Raw genomic sequence first — 19983 nt, 5'->3', positions numbered from 1 at the left:
TGAATCCCGGGTAAGACTCATACCAGCCACACCAATCACACCGTATAACTCGTGATACTATACCCAGTTAACAGTATGAAATATAACTGAGCCTCTCAACAGATGGCTCAACAATAACCCTTTAGTTAGGCAATAACTATAAACAAGTATTGCAGACAATCCGCACTTGGGATGGGCGCCCAGCATCCACTACGGACTACGAGAAATAGATTTACCGGTGAGTAAAATCTTATTTTCTCTGACGTCCTAGTGGATGCTGGGAACTCCGTAAGGACCATGGGGATTATACCAAAGCTCCCAAATGGGCGGGAGAGTGCGGATGACTCTGCAGCACCGAATGAGAGAACTCAAGGTCCTCCTCAGCCAGGGTATCAAATTTGTAGAATTTAGCAAACGTGTTTGCCCCTGACCAAGTTGTAGCTCGGCAAAGTTGTAAAGCCGAGACCCCTCGGGCAGCTGCCCAAGATGAGCCCACCTTCCTCGTGGAATGGGCTTTTACTGATTTAGGATGCGGCAATCCAGCCGCAGAATGCTCCAGCTGAATTGTGCTACACATTCAGCGAGCAATAGTCTGCTTACAAGCAGGAGCACCTATTTTGTTGGGTGCCTACAGGATAAGAAGCGAGTCAGTTTTCCTGACTCCAGCCGTCCTGGAAATATAATTTTAAGGCCCTGACTACGTCCAGTAACTTGGAATCTTCCAAGTCCCTAATAGCCGCAGGCACTACAATAGGTTGGTTCAAGTGAAAAGCTGATACCACCTTAGGGAGAAACTGGGGACGAGTCCTCAATTCTGCCCTATCCATATGGAAAATCAGATAAGGGCTTTTACATGACAAAGCCGCCAATTCTGACACACGCCTGGCCGAAGCCAAGGCCAATAACATGACCACTTTCCACGTGAGATATTTCAGATCCACAGTTTTAAGTGGCTCAAACCAATGTGATTTCAGGAAACTCAACACCACGTTGAGATCCCACGGTGCCACAGGAGGCACAAAGGGGGGCTGAATACAAAGGGGGGCTGAATATGTAGCACTCCCTTTACAAAAGTCTGAACTTCAGGCAGTGAAGCCAGTTCTTTCTGGAAGAAAATCGACAGAGCCGAATCTGGACTTTAATGGAACCCAATTTTAGGCCCATAGTCACTCCCGACTGTAGGAAGTGCAGAAAACGACCCAGCTGAAATTCCTCTGTTGGGGCCTTCCTGGCCTCACACCACGCAACCAATTTTCGCCAAATACAGTGATAATGGTTTGCGGTTACTACTTTCCTGGCTTTTATCAGCGTAGGAATGACTTCCTCCGGAATGCCCTTATGCTTTAGGATCCGGAATTCAACCGCCATGCCGTCCAACGCAGCCGAGGTAAGTCTTGGAACAGACAGGGCCCCCGCTGTAGTAGATCCTGTCTGAGCGGTAGAGGCCATGGGTCCTCTGATATTATTTCTGTAAGTTCTGGGTACCAAGCTCTTCTTGGCCCATCCGGAACCACGAGTATCGTTCTTTCTCCTCGTTTTCTTATTATTCTCAGTACCTTTGGTATGAGAGGCAGAGGAGGGAACACATAAACCGACTGGTACACCCACGGTGTCACTAGAGCGTCCACAGCTATCGCCTGAGGGTCCCTTGACCTGGCGCAATATCTCTTTTGTTGAGGCGGGACGCCATCATGTCCACCTGTGGCCTTTCCCAACGGTTTACCAACAGTAGGAAGACTTCTGGATGAAGTCCCCACTCTCCCGGGTGTAGGTCGTGTCTGCTGAGGAAGTCTGCTTCCCAGTTGTCCACTCCCGGAATGAACACTGCTGACAGTGCTAAGACGTGATTTTCCGCCCATCGGAGAATCCTTGTGGCTTCTGCCATCGCCATCCTGCTTCTTGTGCCGCCCTGTCGGTTCACATGGGCGACTGCCGTGATGTTGTCTGACTGGATCAGTACCGGCTGGTTTCGAAGCAGGGGTTTTGCCTGACTTAGGGCATTGTAAATGGCCCTCAGTTCCAGAATATTTATGTGCAGGGAAGTCTCCTGACTTGACCATAGTCCTTGGAAGTTTCTTCCCTGTGTGACTGCTCCCCAGCCTCGAAGGCTGGCCTCCGTGGTCACCAGCATCCAATCCTGAATGCCGAAACTGCAGCCCTCTAGAAGATGAGCACTCTGCAGCCACCACAGTAGAGACACCCTGGTCCTTGGAGACAGGGTTATCAGTTGATGCATCTGAAGATGTGATCCCGACCACTTGTCCAAGAGGTCCCACTGGAAGGTCCTTGCATGGAACCTGCCGAATGGAATTGCTTCGTATGAAGCCACCATTTTTCCCAGGACTCGTGTGCAGTGATGCACCGATACCCGTTTTGGTTTTAGGAGGTCTCTGACTAGAGATGATGACTTTGGAATGTTTAGAATCCAGCCATGCTGTTGTAGCACTTCCCGAGATAGTGCTACTGCGACCAGTAACTGCTCCCTGGACCTCGCCTTTATAAAGAGATCGTCCAAGTACGGGATAATTAAAACTCCCTTTTTTCGAAGAATTTTGTTATGTAAGTGAAGGATCCAGGGATCCACCTGTGAGCGAGCCCACTGATCGCTGACATTTTTGAGGCGGCCCCCCACCGTACCTGGCTACGCCTGTGGAGCCCCCGCGTCATGCGGTGGACTCAGAGGAAGCAGGGGAAGAATTTTGATTCTGGGAACTGGCTGCTGGTGCAGCTTATTCCCTCTTCCCTCGTCTCTGTGCAGAAAGGAAGCGCCTTTGACCCGCCTGCTTTTCTGAAGCCGAAAGGACTGTACCTGATAATACAGTGCTTTTCTTAGGCTGTGAGGAAACCTGAGGTAAAAAAATTTCATCCCAGCTGTTGCTGTGGATACGAGGTCCCAGAGACCATCCCCAAACAATTCCTCACCCTTATAAGGCTCTATGTGCCTTTTAAAGTCAGCATCACCTGTCCAGTGTCGGGTCTCTAATACCCTCCTGACAGAATGGACATTGCAATAGTTCTGGATGCCAGCCGGCAAAATATCCCTCTGTGCATCCCTCATATATAAGACGACGTCTTATGTTCGCAAAATAGTATCCCTGTTTGAAAGGGGTACAGACCACGCTGCAGCAGTCTGCAGGTCTCAGTCTAGTACCTGAGTGTGTAAATACAGACTTCAGGATAGCCTCCTGCTATTTATCAGCAGGTACCTTCAAAGTGGCCGTATCCTAAGACGGCAGTGCCACCTTTTTTGACAAACGTGTGAGCGCCTTATCCACCCTAGGGGATATCTCCCAGCGTAACTTATCCTCTGGCGGGAAAGGGTACGCCATCAGTAACTTGTTAGAAATTACCAGTTTCTTATCGGGGGAACCCACGCTTTTTCACACTTCATTCACTCATTTGATGGGGGAACAAAACACTGCCTGCTTTTTCTCCCCACACATAAAACCCTTTTTTGTTTTTAGTGGTACTTGGGTTAATGTCAGAAATGTGTAACACATTTTTTATTGCCGGGATCATGTAACGGATGTTCCTAGTGGATTGTGTATATGTCTCAACCTCGTCGACACTGGAGTCAGACTCCGTGTCGACATCTGTGTCTGCCATCTGAGGGAGCGTTGATGGCCTTTGAGACGCCTGGGCAGGCGCGGGCTGAGAAGCCGGCTGTCCCATAGCTGTTACGTCATCCAGCCTTTTATGTAAGGAGTTGACACTGTCGGTTAATACCTTCCACCTATCCATCCACTCTGGTGTCGGCCCACAGGGGGCGACATCTCATTTATCGGCATCTGCTCCGCCTCCACATAAGCCTCCTCATCAAACATGTCGACACAGCCGTACCGACACACCGCACACACACAGGGAATGCTCTGACTGAGGACAGGACCCCACACAGCCCTTTGGGGAGACAGAGAGAGAGTATGCCAGCACACACCGGAGCGCTATATAATGCAGGGATAAACACTATCACTGAGTGAATTTTCCCCAATAGCTGCTTGTATAAACAATATTGCGCCTAAATTTAGTGCCCCCCCCCCTCTCTTTTTAACCCTTTGAGCCTGAAAACTACAGGGGAGAGCCTGGGGAGCTGTCTTCCAGCTACACTGTGAAGAGAAAATGGCGCCGGTGTGCTGAGGGAGATGGCTCCGCCCCTTTTTCGGCTGACTTTTCTCCCGCATTTTTCTGTATTCTGGCAGGGGTAATTACCACATATATAGCCTCTGGGGCTATATATTGTGGTTATTTTGCCAGCCAAGGTGATATTATTGCTTCTCAGGGCGCCCCCCCCCCAGCGCCATGCACCCTCAGTGACCGGAGTGTGAAGTGTGTATGAGGAGCAATGGCGCACAGCTGCAGTGCTGTGCGCTATCTTGGTGAAGACTGAAGTCTTCTGCCGCCGATTTTCCGGACCATCTTCATGCTTCTGGCTCTGTAAGGGGGACGGCGGCGCGGCTCCGGGAACGAACACCAAGGACGGGTTCTGCGGTCGATCCCTCTGGAGCTAATGGTGTCCAGTAGCCTAAGAAGCCCAAGCTAGCTGCAAGCAGGTAGGTTCGCTTCTTCTCCCCTTAGTCCCTCGATGCAGTGAGCCTGTTGCCAGCAGGTCTCACTGTAAAATAAAAACCTAATTTAAACTTTCTTTCTAGAAGCTCAGGAGAGCTCCTAGTGTGCAACCAGCTCGGGCCGGGCACAGAAATCTAACTGAGGTCTGGAGAAGGGGCATAGAGGGAGGAGCCAGTGCACACCAGATAGTACCAAATCTTTCTTATAGAGTGCCCAGTCTCCTGCGGAGCCCGTCTATTCCCCATGGTCCTTACGGAGTTCCCAGCATCCACTAGGACGTCAGAGAAAGGGGGGATAAGAGGTCGGCGCACTGGTATAGTCACTTAAATCATAAGTGGCTATTAATGAGTCTAGTATTACCGGAGTGTTAAATAATATATGAAAATCTAATTATCCATTAATATCATTAATCATGGCGGTTCAATTGAACCTATTCCTATATATCCAGGCCCGTTGGTGCTCCCAAGAGTTAAAACAAAATATTTAGAACAAAGAGAAAAGTAAACTCTTCTGGTGGGGCACTCTCATCAATTAATACTGTTAAAATATTATTTTTATTTGTGGACTCACAGCTAGACAGAACATACATAGAACATTTAGTATTATACCGAAACCAGAAGCTCTTCTATACTTTTTACCATAAAAGAGTTTAATTTTCTCTTTGTTCTAAAAGTTAATAAACAGGAACAGCATAAACAGAACAAGAAAAAAGTGACTTACAGTACAAATCATTGCAGGACATGGCAAGGTTTACAAACATTGAAGAATAAGCAGTCATAGGGGGTCATTCCGAGTTGTTCGCTCTGTAAATTTCTTCGCATCGCAGCGATTTTCCGCTTAGTGCGCATGCGCAATGTTCGCACTGTGACTGCGCCAAGTAAATTTGCTATGCAGTTAGGAATTTTACTCACGTTTTTTTCATCGTTCTGGTGATCGTAATGTGATTGACAGGAAGTTGGTGTTTCTGGGCGGAAACAGGCCGTTTTATGGGTGTGTGTGAAAAAACGCTACCGTTTCTGGGAAAAACGCGGGAGTGGCTGGAGAAATGGAGGAGTGTCTGGGCGAACGCTGGGTGTGTTTGTGACGTCAAACCAGGAACGACAAGCACTGAACTGATCGCAGATGCCGAGTAAGTTTGAAGCTACTCAGAAACTGCTAAGAGGTGTGTAATCGCAATTTTGAGAATCTTTCGTTCGCAATTTTAAGATGCTAAGATTCACTCCCAGTAGGCGGCGGCTTAGCGTGTGTAAAGCTGCTAAAAACAGCATGCGACCGAACAACTCGGAATGACCCCCATAGTACCCATATAAGCAGTGGGGCGGCAGAACCATTGAAAGCAGTGGGGAGAAGATGATGGTATAAGTGTGTATGGTGTGTAAAGTATACACAGTAACTATTGGGAAGGTTCTACCATGTCCAAACTCTATGTTTCATGTCTTAATGCTTTGGGACATCCCATACAATCAGGAATGCCTTCAAGCCAGTTTTCCCCAAAAATCTATATCTTTAGGAAAAATGGTCAGAATTGTTATGAACTGCTGTGGCAAACCTCCCAATGACTAATTAAACAATTGGAATTTTCTAATTAGCTTATTTAGTCTTTAATTACTCACCTTCTGCAGCACTGCCTCTCCTGCAGTTCTCTTTTTGTTCTTCTTCAGCGTCACAGAGCAATTTTCCAGGGACCTGTCGGGCACAGGACAGGTACATACTGTACCTCCTCCTCCTCCACGCACACTACATTGCAGACGATAGCCTGAACCTCCCTCCCCTCACACTACACTACCGCTGCTACCCTGCGCCCCTCTCCCCGCACACACTACATTACACTACCGCTGCTACCCTGCTACCCTCTCCCTGCACACACTACATTACACTACTGCTGCTACCCTGCACCCCCTCTCCCCACACACTACACTACCGCTGCTACCCTGCGCCCCTCTCCCCGCACACACTACATTACACTACCCCTGCTACCCTCTCCCTGCACACACTACATTACACTACTGCTGCTACCCTGCACCCCCTCTCCCCACACACTACACTACCGCTGCTACCCTGCACCCCTCTTCCCGCACACTACACTACCGCTGCTACCCTGCACCCCTCTCCCCGCACACACTACATTACACTACCGCTGCTCCCCTGCTCCCCTCTCCCTGCACACACTACATTACACTACCGCTGCTACCCTGCACCCCTCTCATACTACATTACATTACCGCTGCTACCCTGCACCCCTCTCCCCACACACACTACATTACACTACCGCTGCTACCCTGCACCCCTCTCCCTGCACACACTACATTACACTACTGCTGCTACCCTGCAGCCCTCTCCCCGCACATACTACATTACACTACTGCTGCTACCCTGCACCCCTCTCCCCGCACACTACACTACCGCTGCTACCCTGCACCCCTCTCCCCGCACACACTACATTACACTACCGCTGCTCCCCTGCTCCCCTCTCCCTGCACACACTACATTACACTACCGCTGCTACCCTGCACCCCTCTCCCCGCACATACTACATTACACTACCGCTGCTACCCTGCACCCCCTCTCCCCACACACACTACACTACCGCTGCTACCCTGCACCCCTCTACCCGCACACTACACTACACTACCGCTGCTACCCTGCACCCCTCTCCCCGCACACACTACATTACACTACCGCTGCTCCCCTGCTCCCCTCTCCCTGCACACACTACATTACACTACCGCTGCTACCCTGCACCCCTCTCCCCGCACATACTACATTACATTACCGCTGCTACCCTGCACCCCTCTCCCTACACACACTACATTACACTACCGCTGCTACCCTGCACCCCTCTCCCTGCACACACTACATTACACTACTGCTGCTACCCTGCAGCCCTCTCCCCGCACATACTACATTACACTACTGCTGCTACCCTGCACGCCTCTCCCCGCACACTACACTACCGCTGCTACCCTGCGCCCCTCTCCCTGCACACACTACATTACACTACCGCTGCTACCCTGCACCCCCTCTCCCCACACACTACACTACCGCTGCTACCCTGCACCCCTCTACCCGCACACTACACTACCGCTGCTACCCTGCACCCCTCTCCCCGCACACACTACATTACACTACCGCTGCTCCCCTCTCCCTGCACACACTACATTACACTACCGCTGCTACCCTGCACCCCTCTCCCCGCACATACTACATTACACTACCGCTGCTACCCTGCTCCCCTCTCCCCGCACATACTACATTACATTACCGCTGCTACCCTGCACCCCTCTCCCCACACACACTACATTACACTACCGCTGCTACCTTGCACCCCTCTCCCTGCACACACTACATTACACTACTGCTGCTACCCTGCAGCCCTCTCCCCGCACATACTACATTACACTACTGCTGCTACCCTGCACCCCTCTCCCCGCACACTACACTACCGCTGCTACCCTGCACCCCTCTCCCCGCACACTACAATACCGCTGCTACCCTGCACCCCCTCTCCCCGCACACACTACTTTACACTACCGTTGCTACCCAGCACCCCTCCCCACACACTATATTACACTACCGCTGCTACCCTGCACCCCTCTCCCCGCACAAACTACATTACACTACCGCTGCTACCCAGCGCCCCTCTCCCCGCGCACACTACATTACACTACCGCTGCTACCCTGCACCCCTCTCCCTGCACACACTACATTACACTACTGCTGCTACCCTGCACCCCTCTCCCCGCACAAACTACATTACACTACCGCTGCTACCCTGCGCCCCTCTCCCCACACACACTACATTACACTACCGCTGCTACCCTGCGCCCCTCTCCCTGCACACACTACATTACACTACCGCTGCTACCCTGCAGCCCTCTCCCCGCACATACTACATTACACTACCGCTGCTACCCTGCACCCCTCTCCCCGCACACTACACTACCGCTGCTACCCTGCACCCCTCTCACTACACTACCGCTGCTACCCTGCACCCCTCTCCCCGCACACTACACTACCGCTGCTACCCTGCACCCCTCTCCCCCCACACTACACTACCGCTGCTACCCTGCACCCCTCTCCCCACACACTACACTACCGCTGCTACCCTGCACCCTTCTCCCCGCACACATACAACCACCGCTACCCTGCACCCCCCTCCCTGCACACACACTACTGCTGCTACCCTGAGCCCCACACATGACACTGCCACTACCCTGCACCCTCTTTGTCCGCACACACTACACATGCTGGAGCTGGCCCAACGGTCAGAAAGCGCAGCAGCGGAGAACAGATGACAGCAGAGCGCCAAAGCAGATGAACATTTCCCTTTTTCTTTCCTCACACCGCTGGGTTTTCAAAGCAGAAAACCCAGTCCGCAACATCCTGTTAATATGCAACTTCTGCCCCCTCCCCAACCCGCTGCTACCCTGCACCCCCTCTCCCCACACACTACACTACCGCTGCTACCCTGCACCCCTCTACCCGCACACTACACAACCGCTGCTACCCTGCACCCCTCTCCCCGCACACACTACATTACACTACCGCTGCTCCCCTCTCCCTGCACACACTACATTACACTACCGCTGCTACCGTGCTCCCCTCTCCCCGCACATACTACATTACATTACCGCTGCTACCCTGCACCCCTCTCCCCACACACACTACATTACACTACCGCTGCTACCCTGCACCTCTCTCCCTGCACACACTACATTACACTACTGCTGCTACCCGGCAGCCCTCTCCCCGCACATACTACATTACACTACTGCTGCTACCCTGCACCCCTCTCCCCGCACACTACACTACCGCTGCTACCCTGCACCCCTCTCCCCGCACACTACAATACCGCTGCTACCCTGCACCCCCTCTCCCCGCACACACTACTTTACACTACCGTTGCTACCCAGCACCCCTCCCCACACACTATATTACACTACCGCTGCTACCCTGCACCCCTCTCCCCGCACAAACTACATTACACTACCGCTGCTACCCAGCGCCCCTCTCCCCGCACACACTACATTACACTACCGCTGCTACCCTGCACCCCTCTCCCTGCACACACTACATTACACTACTGCTGCTACCCTGCACCCCTCTCCCCGCACAAACTACATTACACTACCGCTGCTACCCTGCGCCCCTCTCCCCACACACACTACATTACACTACCGCTGCTACCCTGCGCCCCTCTCCCTGCACACACTACATTACACTACCGCTGCTACCCTGCAGCCCTCTCCCCGCACATACTACATTACACTACCGCTGCTACCCTGCACCCCTCTCCCCGCACACTACACTACCGCTGCTACCCTGCATCCCTCTCACTACACTACCACTGCTACCCTGCACCCCTCTCCCCGCACACTACACTACCGCTGCTACCCTGCACCCCTCTCCCCCCACACTACACTACCGCTGCTACCCTGCACCCCTCTCCCCACACACTACACTACCGCTGCTACCCTGCACCCTTCTCCCCGCACACATACAACCACCGCTACCCTGCACCCCCCTCCCTGCACACACACTACTGCTGCTACCCTGAGCCCCACACATGACACTGCCACTACCCTGCACCCTCTTTGTCCGCACACACTACACATGCTGGAGCTGGCCCAACGGTCAGAAAGCGCAGCAGCGGAGAACAGATGACAGCAGAGCGCCAAAGCAGATGAACATTTCCCTTTTTCTTTCCTCACACCGCTGGGTTTTCAAAGCAGAAAACCCAGTCCGCAACATCCTGTTAATATGCAACTTCTGCCCCCTCCCCAACCAGCAGCACACAGTAATATGACACCCCACCTCCCCAGCACACATGAATTTGATACTACCCCCTCCCTGGCACACACAAATATGATACTATCCCCCTTCCCCGGCACATACACACATGAATATAATACTACCCCCCTCCCCCGGCACATGAATAGGATACAACTACACTACCCCCCTCCCCAGACACATTAATAGGATACAACTAACCCCCCCCAGACACATGAATAGGATGCAACTACTCCCCCCTCCCCAGACACATGAATAGAATACAACTACCCCCCCAGACACATAAATAGGATACAACTACCCCCCCCCCCCAGACACATGAATAGGATTCAACTACCCCCCCTCCCCAGACACATGAATAGGATACAACTCCACCCCCTCCCCAGACACATGAATAGGATACAACTCCACCCCCTCCCCAGACACATGAATAGGATACAACCAGGGCCGTAACTAGGTGTGGGCAGATGGGGCATTGCACACAGCACATTTGCTCTGTGGGCGCACCATCCGCATCCACACTGGTTAGCTGCCACCAGCTGCTGCACTGCCCGCTGTAGTGCACAGTATATTAGTAGCTGTGCCCGGCTCCTTCCCTGCCGGAGGCAGTGCTGCTAATACAGATCACAGGCACATCAGGCAGTGCTGGGCAATCTGTGTCTGTGAGTCTCTCCTCCGTGTGCTGTGCTCTGCTCCGCCCCCCCTCCTCCTGCTCTCCTGCACTCCTGCACTGTACACTGGCTTCCGGGTACTGGAGAGACGGCTGCTGCTGCTTAACACAGCAAGTGAAGTCTCTCCCTCCGTCCCTTGTGCAAGTGCTGCTTATATTGTAGGTATGTGCGTATTACTACTTATTTCAATAAAACAAATAACATTAAGAAAGACTTTTCTTGTGTTTGGAAATTCTGGACTGTCTCTCAGTGACTTTTTAGATAAACTACTGTGTAGTTTATCTAAAATAAAGAAAAAAAGATAAACTTCTAGTGTAGAGATTTTGTAAAAAAGCAAACAAACCCCAAAACTGCATATACATTAATGTAATATCCCCTGTAAATTGAATACATAATATTGTGTGTAATTATTCTTCTGCTATGGTACAACACTATATATATATATATATATATATATATATATATATATATATATAATTTGGAGTATTACTGTCTGGTGTAATGTGACTAATGAACGCTGCTGTGCGATGTAATGTAAGTGATGGGCGCTAATGTGTGGTGTAATGTGACTGCAGGCGCTATCGTGCTGTGTAATGTGACTGGTGTACGCTACCGTGCTGTGTAATGTGACTGGCGGACGCTACCGTGCTGTGTAATGTAACTGGCGGACGCTACCGTGCTGTGTAATGTGACTGGCGGATGCTACCGTGCTGTACAATGTGACTGTCGGACGCTACCGTGCTGTGTAATGTGGCTGGCAGATGCTACCGTGCTGTGTAATGTAACTGGCAGACGCTACCGTGCTGTGTAATGTGACTGGCGGACGCTACCGTGCTGTGTAATGTAACTGGCGGACACTACCGTGCTGTGTAATGTGACTGGCGGATGCTACCATGCTGTGTAATGTGACTGGCGGATGCTACCGTGCTGTGTAATGTGACTGGCGGGCACTACCGTGCTGTGTAATGTGACTGGCGGACGCTACTGATAAAGATGGAAGCCATATTTGTTCATAAGACTCCATTTATAATTGACATCTGACAAGCTGTTTCAAATTGTTTTCAGCTTAGAGCTGACACAGGAAAAAGTATAGACCTGTACTTTGTTTGAACCCATATTGTGAAGTTATGACCTTTATCTAAGATATATTTTACGGTAATTTCCTAGCAGAAATATAATGTCAGCAGCTAGACATGTGAGCTTCAAAGTGTATTTGTCAGTTTGCGGTATGGCAGGTGTAAAAACATAACCAGACATATGTAGGTTTCGAGGTTAGCAAAACCCCCCAGTTATTCCACTTAAGAGCACATATAAAAAATATAGACGTTGGTAAACATGTTACGTATAAAATAGGAGTTTATCAACCAATAGGATTAGAAAGTATGTTAACCAATAGAATTAAAGAGGTCATTAACCAATAGAATTAAGCTGTGTGTAAGGAAATTACGACACTGTATGCAAATATGTATTCCTTTATAATATGCTGTTTTCAGGAAATAAAGGCTGCTTCTGCTATTTCCTACTTCACTCTCTTTATTTAACTGGTAACTGGTTGCAGCCATGAATAAACCTGATGCTGACCGATTGAGTGTGTGCTTGAGCTTGGATCAGCGAGGGGTGCCCTGTCCTGGGGTTACCTTTATCACTACCGTGCTGTGTAATGTGACTGGCAGATGCTACCATGCTGTGTAATGTGACTGGCAGATGCTACCGTGCTGTGTAATGTGACTGGCGGACGCTGCCGTGCGGTGTAATGTGACTGGCGGACGCTGCCATGCTGTGTAATGTGACTGGCGGACGCTGCCGTGCGGTGTAATGTGACTGGCGGACGCTGCCATGCTGTGTAATGTGACTGGCGGACGCTGCCGTGCGGTGTAATGTGACTGGCGGACGCTGCCATGCTGTGTAATGTGACTGGCGGATGCTGCCGTGCGGTGTAATGTGACTGGCGGATGCTGCCATGCAGTGTAATGTGACTGGTGGACACTACCGTGCAGTGTAATGGGACTATGCAGTGTAATGTGGCTAACGGAGGGGGGACAATTCTCTTTCTGGCAGAGGGCACCAAAATGTCTAGTTCCCGCTCTGGCAGTGGCGTAACTAGCGGTGTGTGATTGATAGGGAGTGAGGGGGGGGAGAGGTAGCATTCATTTAAAAACATGACGAGGGGGGCGCCGATGCGGTTACTTACACACAGCGCTAAAATGTCTAGTTACGGCACTGGATACAACTACCCTCCCCCTGCCCAGGCACATGAATAGAATACAACTACCCCCCCTCCCCAGATACATGAATAGAATACAACTACCCTCCCTCCCCAGACACGTGAATAGAATACAACTACCCCCCTCCCCAGACACATGAATAGGATACACCTCCCCCCCCCCCCCCCCGCAGACACATGAATAGGATACACCTCCCCCCCCCGCAGACACATGAATAGGATACAACTACTCCCCCTCCCCCCCCCCCCCTTTGTTTATCAGCAGCAGACTTTACCTGGGTGTCAGCTTCTCTATAGCTGGTGGCTAGTGCTGCAAGCTGTCACACTGGCTGGCTGCTCCTCATCTTCTCACGACAGCTTGCTCCTCCAGACAGTGCACACACAGTCACATGTATATCATGTGACTTCCTGTGTCTCCTATTTGACTCCATAACTAATGGAAGAGGAGAGAGGGGGGGCGGTGCCGAAGACCTGCTGCGTCTTCAGTGACTTAGGGGAGGGAGAGGACTTGGGGGAAGCGACGCTGATGCATGTTCCACTGACATGGGCAGCGGGGAGGAGCAAGGAGGAGAGGGAGGGGGAGCTGACTCACACTGTCACAGTGACAGAAGAGCTTCTGTTCACACTTGCGGCGCCGCTACCTGTCACAGTGTGACAGGTGCTGCGGCAGCCAGCAGCAACGCGGCGCAACAGCAAGGTAGCAGAGCGGGGAGAGCGCTTCTACATCCTGCCGCCTCCCTGCTTTGCGGACCTTGCTGAGCGGGTTGCGCCGGCTCTGGTCCCTAGTGCACTACACTATAGGAAAACTTATTTTCTTTTGTAAGACAGCTGACTGGATGGAAGAGGAGAGAATTAGAGTATGGCTCCGACCAATCGATGCAAGCAAAATTTGACGTTTGACGTCCACTTTTACATCTTTAGTTATAAAACCCACTTTTCTTGTACTGAATTTGATTGGAACCAGGGGCGGATTGGGATGGAAAACCAGCCCAGGAAAATTTATTGAAGCAGCCCTAATGGGGGTGCGTCTGATGAGGGGGGGTGATCTGTTGAGAGGGCAAAATCCCTCCTCATAGGGTCTGATTGTACTCAGTTGCAGCCTTCCTTGCATCTTTTGCTGCAACTGTGTCTAGGAACTAAAAGTGGCCCTTCAAAATTTTGATGAAGTGGCCCGACATGGGCAGCACAAGAGGTATAACATACCGTGTAGCCATAGCAGCATAACTGGATGGCTGAATTACTGTACTGCAGAGATGGAATAACAAAATGAATGGGGACAATGCAGTGTTCTGAATGTGGTGGGCTGCCTGTCATGTGAGGGGTGGAGCCACATGACAACACACAAAACAGACCCCACAGACATGTCAGCCTACCAGGAATCTTCCTGGTGAGCCCTATGGCCATTCCACACCTGATTGGAACAACCAAAGTTATTTAACATCTACACTAGTTTACAGAGGTAAAAAAAAAAAAAAAAAAAGCGACACATTCTATAAATTGCTGAACCATTTTGCATGGCACGCTACAAAAAATAAAAAAACACTGCAGACAATACACTTACCCAGCATGCCTTTGGATAGGTGTAAGACACAACACTCAGCACGCCAGACACAATAAGCTGTAAGAAAACAGACAATATTTAGAAACAAATAATGTGATTTCTCTGACGTCCTAGTGGATGCTGGGAACTCCGTAAGGACCACGGGGGATAGCGGCTCCGCAGGAGACAGGGCACATCTAAAGAAAGCTTTAGGATCACCTGGTGTGCACTGGCTCCTCCCCCCATGACCCTCCTCCAAGCCTCAGTTAGATTTTCTGTGCCCGACGAGAAGGGTGCACACTAGGGGCTCTCCTGAGCTCTTTGTGAAAGTTTTAGTTTAGGTTTATTATTTTCAGTGAGACCTGCTGGCAACAGGCTCACTGCATCGAGGGACTAAGGGGAGAAGAAGCGAACTCACCTGCGTGCAGAGTGGATTGGGCTTCTTAGGCTACTGGACATTAGCTCCAGAGGGACGATCACAGGTTCAGCCTGGATGGGTCACCGGAGCCGCGCCGCCGGCCCCCTTACAGAGCCAGAAGAGCGAAGAGGTCCGGAAAAATCGGCGGCAGAAGACTTTCCTGTCTTCAGATAAAGGTAGGCGCACAGCACCGCAGCTGTGCGCCATTGCTCTCAGCACACTTCACACTCCGGTCACTGGGGGTGCAGGGCGCTGGGGGGGCAGCGCCCTGAGACGCAATAAATCGATAGAATACCTTTTATGGCTAAAATAAATGCATCACATATAACTCCTGGGCTATATGGATGCATTTAACCCCTGCCAAAACATACAAGAAAACGGATGATAAGGACGCCGAGAAAGGGGCGGAGCCTATCTCCTCAGCACACTGGCGCCATTTTCCCTCACAGCTCAGTTGGAGGGAAGCTCCCTGGCTCTCCCCTGCAGTCACTACACTACAGAAAGGGGTTAAAAAAGAGAGGGGGGCACAAATTAGGCGCAGTATAAACAATACAGCAGCTATAAAGGGAAAAACACTTATATAAGGTTATCCCTGTATATATATAGCGCTCTGGTGTGTGCTGGCAAACTCTCCCTCTGTCTCCCCAAAGGGCTAGTGGGGTCCTGTCCTCTATCAGAGCATTCCCTGTGTGTGTGCTGTGTGTCGGTACGTTTGTGTCGACATGTATGAGGAGAAAAATGATGAGGAGATGGAGTAGAGTGTCTGTAATAGTGTTGTCACCCCCTGGGGGGTCGACACCTGAGTGGATGTACTGTTGAAATTGCGTGACAGTGTCAGCTTTGTATAAAAGACAGTGGTTGACATGAGACAGCCGGCTACTCAGCTTGTGCATGTCCAGAAGTCTCATACAGGGGCTCTAAAGCGCCCGTTACCTCAGATACAGACGCCGACACGGATACTGACTCCTGTGTCGACGGTGAAGAGACAACCGTGATTTCCAATAGGGCCACACATTGCATGATTGAGGCAATGGAAAAAGTTTACACTCTTCTGATAATATAAATACCACCAAAAAAAAAGGGGTATTATGTTTGGTGAGGAAAAACTTCCTGTAGTTTTCCTGAATCTGAGAAATAAAATGAGGTGTGTGTGATGATGCGTGGGTTTCCCCCCGATAACAATTGATAATTTCTAAAAAGTTATTGGCAGTATACCTTTTCCCGCCAGAGGTTAGGGTGCGTTGGGAAACACCCCCTAGGGGGGATAAGGCGCTCACACGCTTGTAAGAACAAGGGCTCTACCCTCTCTGGAGATGGCCGCCCTTAGGGATCCTGCTGATAGAAAGCAGGAGTGTATCCTAAAATGTATTTACACACATACTGGTGTTATACTGCGACCAGCAATCGCCTCAGCCTGGATGTGCAGTGCTGGGTTGGCGTGGTCGGATTCCCTGACTGGAAATTTGATATCCTAGATAAGGACAGTATATTATTGCCTATAGAGCAATTAAAAGATGCATTTCTATATATGCATGATGCACAGCGGAATATTTGCCGACTGGCATCAAGTATAAGTGCGTTGTCCAATTATACCAGTAAAGTGGTCAGGTGATGCGGATTCCAAACGGCATTTGGAAGTATTGCCTTAAAAAAGGTAGCCTCTCAAAATAAGACGCCGTATTATCAGGCGCAGTCCTGGTTGGCAAGCGGACAAAAGGGTTCCTCTTTTCTGCTCGTGACAGAGGGAGAGGAAAATGGCTGCAGAGATCAGCCAGTTCCCAGGAACAGAAACCCTTTTCCGCCTCTGCCAAGCTCTCAGTATGACGCTAGGGCTTTACAAGTTCAGGCACGGTGGGGGCCCGTTCTCAATGAATTTCAGTGCGCAGTGGGCTCACTCGCAAGTAGACCCCTGGATCCTTCAGGTAATATTTCAGGGGTACAAATTGGAATTCGAGACGTATTCCCCTCGCCGTTTCCAAAAGTCTGTTTTACCGACGTCTCCCGCTGACAGGGAGGCAGTTTTGGAAGCCATTCACAAGCTGTATTCCCAGCAGGTGATAATTAAGGTACCCCTCCTGCAACAGGGAACGGGGTATTATTCCACACTATTGTGGTACCGAAGCCAGACGGCTCGGTGAGACCGATTTTAAAATCTAAAATCTAAAATCTTTGAACACTTACATACAGAGGTTCAAATTCAAAATTGAGTCACTCAGAGCAGTGATTGCAAACCTGGAAGAAGGGGACTACATGATGTCTCGGGACATCAAGGATGCTTACCTTCATGTCAAAATTTACCCTTCTCACCAAGGGTATCTCAGGTTATGGTACAGAACTGTCACTATCAGTTCAGACGCTGCCGTAGGGATGGTCCACGGCACCCCGGGTCTTTACTGAAATAATGACCGTAATGATGATATTCCTTCGAAGGAAGGGAATTTTAGTTATCCTTTACTTGGACGATTCCCTGATAAGGGTGAGATCCAGGGAACAGTTGGAGATCGGTGTAGCACTACCTCAGGTAGTGTTGCGGCAGCACGATTGGATTCTCAATATTCCAAAATCGCAGCTGGTTCCGACGACTTGTCTTCTGTTCCTAGGGATGATCCTGGACACAGTCCAGAAAGAAGGTATTTCTCCCGGAGGAGAAAGCCAGGGAGTTATCCGAGCTAGTCAGGAACCTCCTAAAACCGAACCAAGTCTCAGTGCATCAATGCACAAGGGTTCTGGGTAAAAATGGTGGCTTCCTACGAAGCAATCCCATTCGGCAGATTCCACGCAAGACTTTCCAGTGGAACCTACTGGACAAATGGTCCGGGTCGCATCTTCAGATGCTTCAGCGGATAACCCTGTCACCAGGGACAAGGGTATCCCTCCTGTGGTGGTTGCAGAGTGCTCATCTTCTAGAGGGCCGCAGATTCGGCATGCGGGACTGGGTCCTGGTGGCCACGGATGCCAGCCTGCGAGGCTGGGGAGCAGTCACACAGGGAAGGAATATCCAGGGCTTATGGTCAAGCCTGGAGACATCACTTCACATAAATGTCCTGAAGCTAAGGGCCATTTACAATGCTCTAAGCTTAGCAAGACCTCTGCTTCAAGGTCAGCCGGTGTTGATCCAGTCGGACAACATTACGGCAGTCACCCACGTAAACAGACAGGGTGCCACAAGAAGCAGGAGGGCAATGGCAGAAGCTGCAAGGATTCTTCGCGGGGCGAAAAACCATGTGATAGCACTGTCAGCAGTTTTCATTCCGGGAGTGGACAACTGGGAAGCAGTTTTCCTCAGCACGACCTCCACCCGGGAGAGTAAGGACTTCACCCAGAAGTCTTCCACATGATTATAAACCGTTGGGAAAAACTCGACAGGTATTGCGCCACGTCAAGGGACCCTCAGGCAATAGCGTAAGATGCTCTGGTAACACCGTGGGTGTACCAATCAGTGTATGGGTTCCTCCTCTGCCTCTCATACCCAAGGTACTGAGATTGATAAGATGGAGAGGAGTAAGCACTATATTAGTGGTTCCGGATTGGCCAAGAAGGAATTGGTAACCGGAACTTCAAGAGATGCTCACGGAGGATCCGTAGCCTCTACCTCTAAGAAGGGACCTGCTCCAGCAAGGACCTTGTCTGTTCCAAGACTTACCGTGGCTGCGTTGACGGCATGGCGGTTGAACGCCGGATCCTGAAGGAAAAAGGCATTCCGGATGAAGTCATCCCTATCCTGATCAAAGCCAGGAAGGATGTAACCGCAAAACATTATCACCGCATTTGGCGAAAATATGTTGCGTGGTGCGAGGCCAGTAAGGCTCGACGGAGGAAATTCAACTGGGTCGATTCCTACATTTCCTGCAAACAGGAGTATCTATGGGCCTGAAATTGGGGTCCATTAAGGTTCAAATTTCGGCTCTGTCAATTTTCTTCCAAAAAAGAACTAGCTTCAGTCCCTGAAGTTCAGACATTTGTTAAAGGGGTACTGCATATACAGCCTCCTTTTGTGCCTTTAGTGGCACTTTTGGGATCTCCAGGTGGTTTTTGGGTTCCAAAAGTCACATTGGTTTGACACACTTAAATCTGTGGAGTTAAAATATCTCACAGAAAAAGTGGTCATGCTGTTGGCTCTGGCCTGGGCCAGGCGCGTGTCAGAACTGGTGGCTTTATCCTGTAAAAGCCCTTATCTGATTTTCCATTCGGACAGGGCAGAATTGAGGACTCGTCCTCAGTTTCTCCCTAAGGTGGTTTCAGCGTCTCACCTGAACCAAACCTATTGTGGTGCCTGCGGCTACTAGGGACTTGGAGGACTCCAAGTTGCTAGACGTTGTCAGGACCCGGAAAATATATGTTTCCAGGACGGCTGGAGTCAGGAAATCTGACTCGCTGTTTATCCTCTATGCACCCAACTAGCTGGGTGCTCCTGCTTCTAAGCAGACTATTGCTCGTTGGATTTGTAGTACAATTCAGCTTGCACATTCTGTGGCAGGCCTGCCACAGCCAAAAATCTGTAAATGCCCACTCCACAAGGAAGGTGGGCTCATCTTGGGCAGCTGCCCGAGGGGTCTCGGCTTTACAACTTGGCCGAGCAGTTACTTGGTCAGGAGCAAATACGTTTGTAAAATTCTACAAATTTGATACCCTGGCTGAGGAGGACCGGGAGTTCTCTCATTGGGGGCTGCAGAGTCATCCGCACTCTCCCGCCCGTTTGGGAGCTTTGGTATAATCCCCATGGTCCTTACGGAGTTCCCAGCATCCACTAGGACGTCAGAGAAAATAAGAATTTACTTACCGATAATTCTATTTCTCG

At 50.6% G+C, this 19983-nt stretch overlaps 1 protein-coding gene across 1 annotated transcript in view; it reads right to left on the bottom strand.

Moving 5' to 3' along the window:
* Positions 1-19983, bottom strand: part of LOC135054941 (uncharacterized) — an 87214-nt gene that overhangs the window by 19780 nt on the left and 47451 nt on the right. The window contains exon 4 of the mRNA XM_063958433.1: positions 14789-14845. Within this exon, the coding sequence (XP_063814503.1) occupies positions 14789-14845 (57 nt within the window). The remainder of the gene's footprint in view (positions 1-14788; positions 14846-19983) is intronic.

The sequence above is a fragment of the Pseudophryne corroboree genome, chromosome 3, assembly GCF_028390025.1.
Source record: "Pseudophryne corroboree isolate aPseCor3 chromosome 3, aPseCor3.hap2, whole genome shotgun sequence".
Taxonomy (NCBI): Eukaryota; Metazoa; Chordata; class Amphibia; order Anura; family Myobatrachidae; genus Pseudophryne; species Pseudophryne corroboree.
This window is presented reverse-complemented; position numbering and strand designations above follow the sequence as displayed.